Source organism: Mirounga angustirostris, unplaced genomic scaffold (genome assembly GCF_029215605.1).
Source record: "Mirounga angustirostris isolate CCGP_5_RB_7025 unplaced genomic scaffold, mMirAng1.0.hap1 SCAF_6, whole genome shotgun sequence".
NCBI lineage: Eukaryota > Metazoa > Chordata > Mammalia > Carnivora > Phocidae > Mirounga > Mirounga angustirostris.
Window position 1 is genome coordinate 32,208,753 of NW_026991714.1, and position 13,185 is coordinate 32,221,937.

The window sequence follows — 13,185 nt, forward strand, 5'->3', positions numbered from 1 at the left end:
ATCAGGCACCACGGCCAGGCACTGAAGTTACAAAGGTAAACAAGACGTTTTTTGTGCCTTCCTGTAGCTCACGGGATGGAGGACAAGGCGACAAATAAATTATTGCAGTATTGCTCATTGGTTAGAGGTAAACACACCCCATAATGTGGATGCTTTACTGCCACTTCTGAGCTGGATATCCTTGGGAAAGGTTCCTAACCTCTCCCTGACTTTGGGTTCTCATCAGTAGAATGGGAAAATACCATTACCTAAGTCTTGGGACTGTTGTGAATGATAAATAAGATAATGTGTGTAATTAAGTGTCTGGCTCAGAGTAAGCACTCCACAAATAGGGAATGTTATGATAGAGGACAGAGGTGCACTTGGGATGGTGTGGAAACGTGATGACCCTCCCAGTAACTGGGTAGGGGAGAGGAGCAAGGCAGGTTTCATGGGCAAGGTTTGAGAACATACATATTTGACCAGGCAAAGAGGAATGAATGTCTTTTTCAAGGCTGCAACAGTGGTTGGGTCTTACTTGCTGTAGAGAAGATGAGTTAAGAGGACATGGATTTTAATAATTCAACCATATTTATCTTTGAGCAGAAGTTATGCTCCTCTCCCCAGTCACTAAGATTTTGAGGGGCTCTGTCCATCTGATAAAATGGAATGCTTTTCTAAAAGCAAACATAAAGTCAAATTAAATGTATCCCTGAGGGCTGCTCTGAGAGTCTCTTTGGGTGTCCACGTGATTATGTTACAGGTGTGAGCCCATATCTTTATGGATCTAAGCTTCCTCTGGGATTGGCTCAGGAAAAAGCCGATTTATATCAAATTCCACTTCAGCATAAATAATAGGGTTTCTGTGCATTTGGTATTTGGATGGAAATGTTCCCTTAATGGAGAGTGTGACTCACTTATCCTTAAGACAATCTCATTACCAAAGTGGTTACTAATGACCGAGACTTGCCTTTTGCATTTTGCAAAATTGGTAGGAAAAAAATGGGCCAACTTTTATACTTAATATGTATTATCACTTTCATTAATTTCAATAACTGTGGGGCAAGTTGAATACATATACACACATGATTCTCCAAGCTAGAAACTGCCACTTTGAACGTACTTCAGAAACACTCATTATATCAGTAAGTTAGTGAATATTTATCGAGTACCTATTATATACATAACTTGATGCTGGCTGTTAAAAATTCAAAGGAACGTTTTACTTTTTTTTTTTTTTAAGATTTTATTTATTTATTTGAGAGAGAGAATGAGATAGAGAGAGAGAGCATGAGAGGGGGGAGGGTCAGAGGGAGAAGCAGACTCCCTGCTGAGCAGGGAGCCCAATGCGGGACTCGATCCCGGGACTCCAGGATCGTGACCTGAGCCGAAGGCAGTCGCTTAACCAACTGAGCCACCCAGGCGCCCCAGGAACATTTTACTTTTAAAATGTATTTTTTTCCCTGAGTTTTAGGTTATCAACTCAAGTGATTTCAGTCATTTATCAGGCATTACTATGTACTTTACCACTCTGAATAACAAATATACTGGTACCTTAGTTTTCCTTTATAGCATAATCTTGCTATCTGCACAGGATTATCAAAGAAATACTAGGGGAAATATATATAGTAATTATACATAAAAAAGTTATATATATTCAGAGCCACTTGTGGAACTAAATTAAACTCAGGTAGACAATGAGACAATCATGAATATGCTTTCCAAGTGATCAAATACGTTTCACTGCAAATGCCCATTTGTTTTTGGATGAGCTGTATTAATATGTTGCTTCCTTTCTGTATACAATTAGTTTCAAATAGATTTCTACAGTTTACATGCAACACACTGTGATTCAGAAATTATAATTGTTAGTAAGAGATAATAGCCATGATCTTTATGCCCTTTAAGAAATAAAGAATTTTTTGTTTTTACAAAGGTTAGGAAAATAATATGCATACAGTCCACAAATATGTATTATGAGTCAAGAAAGTTTTAAGTAGAAATAATATTAAAATAATTACTAATTCCAAGTCAGTTATCTTGATATTTAAATGTGCTCACATGTTAAATTCTCTTGAGTGTACCTACTTTTCTACATGTCATTCCATTTGCTCTCACAAAAAAGATCAGCTATGGATTCAATGAGCCAAAGCCTCATTTCCTAAAGGGAATATAAGTCATTCAAGAAGAAAAGCCATATTACATAAGAGTCTACACTCTCCATTTGTAAAAATTAAAATTTAGGAAAAATTAAATTCATGTCATGTCAAACCAGAAAACAGCATGATATTTGATTGCATACCAGCAGTTTTCAGTTTGGTTGATCACAACTCTGTTCTGCATAGATGGAACCAATGCCAAAGTTCTTCTTGAGAATAAAACAAGGAAGATAATTCAAGAAACTGGTAACCAACAAGATGCAACTGACCTCATTGTTTGCTTTGAGTCACTTGGCCAACTAATTGGCTTGTATCATGTACATCTCATTTCTGAAATAATCTATAATAGACTTTAACCACATTTTGAAGAGAATGGAAGTGTATCCAGTGAAACATAATGCATTCCCTCTAGGGCAATAACTAGGATATATCTCAGTTTGCACAGAACAATATCAGTGTAGGCTGTTGTCCCAGCATGATTATTAATAGTTCTTGCTTTCATTCTCAAAATACTCCAGTCGAACAATAATGTGGTCACCCTTGTCATAACCAACATACGTCATTATGGGCACATTTCAAATATCTTCATGATTTACAAAGTTGTAAAACTTATGGGTGGAGCTATACACGGAAGTCACTCAGTTCTCCTTCTTAAGCTCTTTGAGAGCAGGAATACATCCTTTGTGCATATTTTAGTTGCTCAGCATGCTCGGCTCAGAGCTTTGCCTACAGCAGACTCTTGATAAATGGTGGACAAATGGATAAATATTTTAAAAACCAGTTTCCACAAAGTCCAATATTGTAGCAACGCAATGATCCCATCAGGGAGATTGTGAGGGGAAAAATTGGACTTACAAATATGAGAGCCTCTCAGATTGAAAACAGTGCTAGTGCATAATCATTATTCACAATTTCAAAAGTATCATCTATTCCTTTTCTACCTTTTCACAACAGTTATTTTGGTTATAGAAATTTGATCACTCAACCTCCCCACCAAGAAAAGCCTGGGACCAGATGTCTTCATTCTATCAAGCATTTAAAGAAGAATTTAATCCTTTTCAAACACTTCAAAAAACAAAAACAAAAACAAAAACAAAAACCTGATGAGGAGAGAAAATATCCAAACTCATTTTAGAAGGTCAACATTATCCTGATATAAAAGCCAAACGAAGATACCACAAGAAAAGAGAACCACAAGCCAATATCCTTGATGAACAGAGATGCAAAAATCTCAACAAAGTACTAGGAAAGCAAATTCAAAAGCAGACTGAGAGGATTATATATCATGACCAAGTGAGACTTATCCCTAGGATGCAAAAACAGTTCAACATATAAAAATTAATCGGTGTAATACACCACATTAGCAGAGTGAAGGATAAAAATCACTCGATTGATTGCTTCTTTTGCTGTGCAGAAGTTTTGAAGTTTGGGATGGCTGGGTGGCTCAGTCGGTTAAGTGTCTGCCTTTGGCTCAGGTCATGATCCCAGGGTCCTGGGATCCAGCCCCGCATCGGGCTCCTTGCTCAGCGGGGAGCCTGCTTCTCCCTCTGCCTGCCTCTCTCACTCTCTCATTCTCTCTGACAAATAAATAAATAAAGTATTTTAAAAAAAGAAGTTTTGAAGTTTGAGGTAGTTCTATTTTTCTATTCTTGCTTTTGTTCTCTGTGCTTTTGGTGCCATGCCCATGAAATCATTGCCAAGACTGATGTCATAAAGCTTTTTCCTTATGCTTCCTTCTAAGGGTTTTTACAACATACAAAAAGAAGTTGTGTTTCTACAGGCCAACAACAAACTATCTGAAGGAGAAATAAATAAATAATCCCATTTACAATAACATCAAAAAGAATAAAATACTCAGGAGTAAGTTTAACCAGGGAGGTAAAAGATCTGTACACTAAACACTATAAGATGGGGATGAAAGAAATTGAAGAAGACACAAATAATGGAAAGATATTCTGTGCTCATGAATTGGAAGAATTTATATTGTTCAAATGTCCATACCTAGAGCAATTGACAGATTCAATGCAATCCCTACCAAAATTCCAACGGCATTTCTCATAGAAATAGAACAAGCAATCCTAAAATGTATATAGAACCACAGAAGACCCCGAATTGCCAAAGCAATCTTGAAAAGGGAGAACAAAGCTAGAGGCAGCATAATTCCTGATTTCAAACAGTATGGGTTTGGTATAAAAACAGACACATAGACAAATGGAATAGAATCAAGAGCCCAGAAATAAATCCACCCATATATGGCCAATTAATTTATGATAAAGGAGCCAAAAATAAGGATTATCTTTTCAATAAATGGTGTTGAGAAAACTGAATAGCCACACATCAAAGAATAAAACTGAATTCCTTTCTCATACCATATACAAAAATCAACTCAAAATGGATTCAAGACTTGAATGTAAAACCTGACTCTGTAAAATTCCTAGGCAAAAATATGTGGTGTAAGTTCCCTGATATCGGTCTTGGCAATGATTTTTTGGATTTGATACCAAAAGCAAAGGCAATAAAAGCAAAAGTACACAAGTGGGATTACATCAAACTAGAAAGCTTTTGAGCAAAAGAAACCATCAATGAAATGAGAAGGCAACCTAGGGAATGCAAGAAAATATATGCAAATCCTATATCTGATAAGGGGTTAATATCTAAAATGTATGAAGAACTCATACAACTCAACAGCCAAAAAGCCCCAATCTGATTAAAAAATGGGCAGAGAAACTGAATGGACATTTTTCCAAAGAAGACATATCAATGGCCAACAGCCACAAGAAAAGATGTTCAACATCATCAATCGTCATGGAAATATAAATCAAAACCACAATGAGATATCACCTCACACCTGTCAGAATGGTTATCATCAAAAAGACAAGACATAATAAGTGTTGGCGAGGATGTAGAGAAAAGGTAACCCTTATGCATGGTTGATGGGAATGTAAACTGGTGTAGCCATTTTGGAAAACAGTATGGACATTCTTTAAAAAGTTAAAAATAGAACTACTGTATAATCCAGCTATTCCATTTCTGGGTATATATATCCAAAGGAAATGAAATCATTGTCTCAAAGAGCTATCTGTACTCCCATGTTAATTGCAGCATTATTCACAACAGCCAAGGTATGAAAACAACATACATATTTAACAACAGATAACCGAATAAAGAAGATCTGGTACGTATATGCAAGAGAATATTATTCCACATGAGAAGGAATGAAGTCCTGCCATTTGGATCTTGAGGGCATAATACTAAGTGAAATAATTCAGACAGAAAATAAAAAGTACTGTATGATCCCAATCATATATAAAATCTAGAAACACTGCACAAAACATAGAAACAGAGAGTAGCATAGTGGTAGCCAGGAGCGGAGCGTGAGGGAATGGAGAGATGCTGGTCAAAGGGTACAAGCTTTCAGTTACAAGATGAGTAAGTTCTAGGAATCTAATATTCAGCACGATGACTAACAGTTCAAAATACTACTGTACTGCACACTTAAAAGTTGCTAAGAAAATAGATGGTAGAAGATGTTCTCACCACAAGAAAAGAAATGGTATTTGTGTAATGAGATGGTGGTGTTAGTTAAGGCCATGGTGGCAGCCATTTTGCAACATCTAAGTGTATCAAATCAACTAGTTGTACACCTTAAACTTACACATGTTCTTTGTCATTTATATCTCAATAAAACTCGAATAGATACTAAGAAAAAATACAAGTGGATTATAGATATGGAGAATGAAATATAAAAGATCAATAGATCTATAACATGACACCCAAATTTAGACACCCAGCTCAGCTATTTCTTGAATTCCAGACTGGAATATCAACTGTAATAACGGTACTTGGATATCCCACAGAACCTTACATTTATTCGTTTATTTAATCGACAAATATTTTTAAATATTCACCAAATTTAACTGGAGTATCCCTTCAGAACTACACCTTCTCCAAACAATCATGAGGTAGGTCTTATAGCTTCAAACTTTGTTCATTTACCCCTCCTCGGATCCCCTTTGACTATATAAGGTAATGCCAAATGTCCTTCCCTTTTATCTGTATTACTGCAATAGCCCCCTACATGTGTCTTTTGGGGTCCAGTCTTGCATTTCTTTTAATCCAGCCTCTACATAGAAGCCCAGCTGATATTTCTAAAGTGCAAGTGTGATCTTGTTACTTTTCTGATTGAACTCCTTTAAAGACTCCCCATAACTCTTAGGAGAAAAAGCCAAGGTCATTGATTTGATCTACAAGGACTCATTTCTGCTACTTCTACAGCCTCAGTCTTACTGTGTTCCCACTGCCCTTCAGGCTCCAGCCCTCCTGCACAAGCTCTGCAGTCCCTTCTGCCAGCAACACTCTCTACTGTGCCATCCCTCCTGTCACAACCTGACACCTGTTTACCTTCGAATCCCAGCTTTGGCTTTGAGAACTTCCCCATCCACCTTTAAGACTGGGCAAAATGCCCCTCCCAAGTGCTCCTTTATAGCTGGTACTTTTTTTTTTTTTAAATAATTTGAAATAATCATCAATCATCATGGAAATATATTTGCTGATACTTAGTTTTATCCTAACACTGACCCAGACTCTGTCCTTTACTGTTTGTTTACCTACATCCCCTACCAGACCTTCAACTTGTGAGCAAGTGTTGTGTCTAATTTACAGTTGTATTCTCATTACCTAATCCAGAGTATGGCACATAGTAGGTATTCATTAAGTTGTTGCATAAATTAAAAAAGGAAAGAAGGGAAAGAGTCCATATTAGTAATACTTTTGGTAGTTGGACAATACAGATTTCTTTTCATTGGTTTCCTACCTAAATCAATAAACTCAAATTTTATGTATCACCATTTCCAAAAAGAATTCCATTTTAATTTTACAAAATTAAGTTGAATAACTTCAGAAATGGCAAAAGGATATTTAAACACAATTTAGTGGAGATTTGGGGAGGTGAGAGACTTTGTTTGCTCTTATATTGAAAAAATATATATTTAAAAACAGCTTATCACAGTACCTGGCACAGAGTAGGTTCTCAATAGTGCTACTTGAATTTTAGAATTGTTTCCTCATGCTGCCAGAACACTAATTTCTGCAGATATTCCTATTTTCTCTACTTTCCTTCTCCCTAAAAAGGAGAGTAATAAAAACCATTCTTCATGTACACACACACACAAAGAAGGAAGAGGCATGGCCAAACACAGAGATATGGCCTCATTTAGTTCAAATGTTAAATCTTAAAAATAAGCAAAAAGAAATGATCTTTTATTCAATAAATACAGGTTTTGTTTCAGAAGCTTGTTCTAGAGGAGTGTATGTGAATTTCTGTCATTTAGGTGAGATGGCCCCTCCATGGAGCCAGGTTGAACTATGCCTACTATGGGCAGGGACATTGTAAACCAACAGAGAGAACAATTAGGGATATAATCAATTCTAGAATGCCAGCCAGAGGAATACTTGCCAAGGAGGGAAAGCACACGGGACCCTGATTTTGAGGGCCACCGGTATTTCCTTTGCAGGGACACATCTGGGGAAGCAGACCTCCATTCAGGAAGATGAGCACTATTGCTGTGTGTTCATTATGTGATGTGAGTGTGTGTGTGTGCGCGCACGTGCATGCGCGCACACGCCTGCCTGGCTTGTGGACGTCTTAACCATGCAAGACACAGTCAAGGCAAATGAAGACAGCTGTCAGAGGATGAGAAGTAGAGATACAGAAACACAAGTTTTATTTTTCTGTGTAAATATGTAAAAGGCATAATCACACACAATGCAATTAAAAATAGAGAAAAATAAAGAGAGAAAGGAAAGTATTTTTGTTTTAAGTCAGGTATCTCATAACAGGATGTTTGGAAAATAGAAAAGTGATTGACAGTGACAATGACAACAGAGACATCAGAATTTCACAGAGAAAGCATTCGTGAATGACTCAGATATATTTGGAAGATAACAAATTAACACTGAAGTGGTCTGTAAGTATATAAGTACAGATATGTCCAAAAAGGGAGTCAATATGAAAGCCATATGTATGTAGCTATAATCGATTTTATGCTTACTTCAAATATCTGGAAATGCAAACATTGATGGGGGTTTTCCCCAAGTCTCTTGTCACAAAGTCTAAGTTTGGAACGGATCCATCTGAGACAGCAGTATGGCACATGCTGCCTGGATGGGAGCGAGAAGAAGGAGGATAAAGAAACACTTCAAAATCAGTTGCTTCCCATTTGAAATGACTGCCAGTTTCCTGGAGGATTTGAATTTGCTGCATAAAATTTTCTATGACTATTGAAAAATAGAATTGAATCCATTTCCTTTGCTTTTATACTACACCATTTTGTCCTTTTGTTTTGATTGGCATATTTAGGTCTTCCTTGGTCATTTCCACAGAAAAACAACTTTCTTTAAACAATTGGGACTAAATGAGGATTAGATATCACCCAATGGATAAATTGCCCTCGTGTTGTCAAATCAGGGCAGCTCCTAAAGACACAGACACATTTACAAAATTACATTTGTCAGGTCATTGTTATTGTAGTTGCTTTCTAAATTAATTCATAGGATCAAACCACTTTTCCCTTTAAATGAGCATAATGTCTTCTTTGGAAGGGTACATCGATCGGTACAGAGATATTTAGCAGAAATTCTAACATGCCAGTGGAAGGAATTAAAAATATTTTCAAATAAAGTTTTTTAAATTACTATTACATTTAGTCTATTAAAAGAAATGTATATATATTTTTTGCATATCTTATTAATTTACTTGGTAGAGCCATCATTTCATGTATACATCTTAAAAAAACATAATACCAAATATATTTTGATAATGAAAGGTATTATGCTTCTATGGTTTTTTCAGAAAGATAATTAAAGATGATACATTTACTTGTAAATTTTAAAAAATATGCCTCTAAGAAATCAAGTTTTATAATATATATTTTTTGGTGTATAGATATACAACAGTACTTATTTTTCCTTTAATATGCATCAAAAAGCAATTCAAATCAGTCCATTTGATAGAAATGTCAGCAAGCTCATAAATTTATAAGCAATTAACCAAAAAGTACTCTATTTGAATAGAAAGTATTGCAGGAAAAAGAAATGAAAGTAGGGCTTCTCTGTCCTATTGAAGGAGAGGTTTTGTGGAATCAGAAAGTATACTGGTGAGGCATAATTTGAGTTTTGATGCCAATTATATCAGAAAATTTTCTTTCTCCATTTTAGGGATCTCATGTGATTCCCTGCTTTCTCTTTATATATATTTTTAACTTCCCAGAGAGTTGGCAACACTTCATTTGAACAGCTATGTATAAAAACATAGACGAATGTGAAAAGGTTTAATCAGTAATTTTCAAACTGTCATGTCACGAATAATAGATGGGAATGAAAGAACGTAAATGCCTTAGGATCTGGGTGCACAGGGCAACTTCCATTACAAAAGCACACACAGAAATGGAGTGTGGGAGAAAATCAGTTCTCATTGCAGCGGTCACTCCAATATGGAAGCACCAAGAAAGACAATGTACTTGTACGAAGTATACTCAATGATGAGAAGTTTCCAGTTATGTTAAGAACAATATTTTTTACATATATAGCTGAAATAGGTAAATACTTAATACTAAACCAAATACATATTCTCACTCTCGCTTAAAATAGTCCTTGAATTTATTTTAATTTTCAAGGTAGTTTTTCTTTTTCTTTTTTCGAGTCTAAAATGAGTCAAGGCATTTCTTGAACTTCGATGGCTTTTAAGTTTAGGAATGTCTCAATGAGTGTTAGTCATCGTCCTGTTCACCCCACTCAACAACTGCCTCGTCATTCATGCGCAGAATGAGGTAAGAAAGAAGCTGAAAGAAATTCTGCCAGAGTAAGAGAGACACATAAAAGGAGAGCCCGCTTACATCCACCTCGCAGCGTTCGCCCCCGAAGGCCACATCACAGACACACTGGAACTTGTTGACCAGGTCCTGGCACAGACCGCCATTGAAGCACGGATCCGAGGCACACTCGTCAACGTCTCTTTCACACCTTGAACAGAAACAGAAATAGCAGCAAACTTGGTCTCTGTTGAATAAACTGGCTGGGAAATGGGGTAAAGAATAAAAGTTGTCACCTTATCTACTTGGAACAGTACGGTCTGACTTACCAACTCCCATACAACTTACATATACTTACTGATGTGGGACATATTCCTCAAAATTCCTGTAACAAATTTTGTTTTTAAGGGAAATAATTTGTACACAAGCACAGTTAATTAGAATGAGAAACCAGGTGCAAGTACCTAGAAACCAAGAAAAAACCTGAAGAAAAGTTGTTTGTCTCTGAAGAGTATTTAGCATCTTTGCCATCTTCGGTTCGGTTTACTGGGGGCTCATGGGAACCATGAGGCTATATTTTGCCAACCTGGAGTCTTCAGAGCAGACCTATGCTCCTGCTGTCAGGATTCTAATGCATCCATGCCCTTAGGCTATGGGGGGAAAGAAAGCCCACCAAACATAGGGGGGAAAATCGGTTTATTCTTGAAGATTTTGGATTATTTTCCTTTGGAATCTTATTTTTCTTTTTTCTTTTTGGAATCCTGTTTTTTGACAAAAAGTAAAAGTAGATAATTAGAATATTTCAGTTGCTAATAAATATGTTTCATAGCTAAGTGTAATTTTAAAATATTCGGGTAGAATGACTTTCAAGAGCTAAATTTTCTCAAACAAATGATATCAATTCTAAGGTATATTGAAATCTTCCTCTTCCCTGGGACACTGTCATCTTTCACCCGACCTTCCGCCAACAACTTGTTTTTCCATATATTCACCGATTAATTCACCAGTCACTTTCATTCAGTTGTTCAGTCTGGTATGTATTTAGCACTTATCATGTGCCAAACACTGTTAGGTCTCAGCATAGAGCAGTAACTAAAGCATCTCTTTTACTTTGGGAAATTCATATAAAATATTAGCTCCAAGAATCCCTAAAGAGCAACTTAAAATGTCGAAGTGTAATGTAAACAATTTTTCATTCCTCGCCTCCCAAAAGGTAAAACTTGCATGCCTGGGTCATCGACTAATCACTAGGCTCAAAATGAAGGGGGATAACGGGGTGGGTGGGGAGGGCCAACCCAAGGTATAAAGGAAAAAAAGATTTCTTCCCAGAAAAACAGCTCCTTATCCTGCTGGATAACAAGCATAGCTGAGACATTTTGTTTTCTTTTTTTGGCTTGGGTTTCTGGACTGGAAGGAAGCTTCTCCGATTAGATCTGAGCAAAACCTGACAACTTGTGAGAGCCTGCCAAGCACTCTTTGTCCTGGGTGGGCCAGAGTGTTCACACCATCCATCATTTACGACCTGCCAGGATGACACTATAAAGTTGGGGGTTTGGCCAGACAGAAGAGGAGGCAATTTGCAGGAAGACAGCTTTTCAATATCTTTGGATGTTATGGAAGTCCCATTCCCCTAGGCCTTGGGAGACTGTCTAGTATTTTCCAGTCTTCCTCTGGCTCTTCTTTCCGCATTTCTTATCCATCTCTCTTTTGAACCAAACAGTGTACCACACATACAAATTCATTATAAACATTACCGGAGCTTCATTAGAGGTTAATTAATAGATCGGCAATCAAAATAAATAAATCTATTAACATCCAGTGAATTAACTGATCATGCTTAAGGACTTTGAAAGTACAGCATCTATTGAACATGTGTTCACTATTTTAGAAATCCATTTGCAGCAGAGGAGTTGATCCAGAGGAGAGTCCCCGTGAGAGAAAGGAAAACTTGAAGCTTCCTTTTCTTACCGCATTTCAAAGAAAGGATTTGCATTTAAATGCAAGATTATTCTTTTAAACAAATGTTGGAGGAAAGGGACATGTTTATTGTAAATAGGGATAATGCGTGAGTAGCAGAGAGAATAGTCCAAGGCTTCGGATGCTTCTATGCATTGTGCCATTGAACATTAATGTGACATGAATCATTCACCTGTGACACGGAGGCAGGAAATAACCAGCGCTTACATATAGTGAAAGAGTTGGTCAAGGAAATATTTGCACTGTTTCGGAGGGATATGGAATTGGAGGCCAGCTGAATGGTCTCTGGGTTAACAATACGTTGCATGGTAAAAAGTGGCTCAATAGAAAGTAGACTATGCTCCAAGGCTATGTCCTTCCGTGCACAGATATGCTTGGTCTACCTGTACGGCTTGGAACCAACCACTGAAAGCAGGCTGTGAAGGCAAGAACTAGATTGGTCACTGAATGCTGGATGGGCAAAAGGCAGGTATATCCGAGATTGCCTGCTATTTTGTAAAAGTGGCAAAATAGCTGAATCTTGTCGTGCCAAAAGAGCCAGCTGGAAAAGAGAAACTTCAAATGAATCCAATTGCAATTGTCATGGAGCACAAATTATACCCATAATTTTATTAACTTCCCTTTTGAGAAAAATTCATTCAGTCAAACTCTCTCTCTCAAATGCTTTGTATTTTCATTTATCTAATTTGTTCAGTGCGGGAAGTTTGATCAGAGATCACTGTCTTGTGCTGGATGGCATATGAGATGAAGGAGTACTTTTCCCATTTTCTTTTAATTTTTGCAAGCAAAGGTTTATTCATTTCTGTCAGCACATCCAAAAGAAGAGCACAGGCTTTGAGGGCAGCTTGACCTCACTGCAACACGCATCTGGATTGGCACCTGACCTGTAACTTAACCCCTCAGCCCCAGTTTTTGCAAATGCAAAGTGGGATTAATAACAACTAGAGATGATATCTGTAAGATGCATGACTTAGTGCTCAACAAATGATTAACTATTTATTATCTGCTTATATAGAGATATATAAGAGGTTATAGAGAGCCCTGGTATATAATCAGGACACTGATCCTTTTGAGAAGCTGATAAAAGCTGTGGAGTATATTCCTTTTTTTTTTTTTTAATCTTTGACCTCACCTTCAGCTAGTCAAATGCATATCCAAATTTGGCTGCATTTTCAGCCATTGTCTCAAGCCACTGGCCAACTCCATATCAACAATCCCCGTATTAAGTGAAGAACTGTTGAAGGGTTTCTCTGGGAAAGATA

General features: G+C 37.0%; 1 protein-coding gene across 3 annotated transcripts in view; it reads right to left on the reverse strand.

The window, feature by feature from the left end:
- The window catches only part of CRB1 (crumbs cell polarity complex component 1), a 152,581-nt gene that overhangs the window by 19,742 nt on the left and 119,654 nt on the right, over nt 1-13,185 (reverse strand). For all 3 annotated transcript variants that reach the window (XM_045876129.3, XM_045876130.3, XM_045876128.3), the window contains one exon: nt 10,031-10,157. In XM_045876129.3, the coding sequence (XP_045732085.1) occupies nt 10,031-10,157 (127 nt within the window). The remainder of the gene's footprint in view (nt 1-10,030; nt 10,158-13,185) is intronic.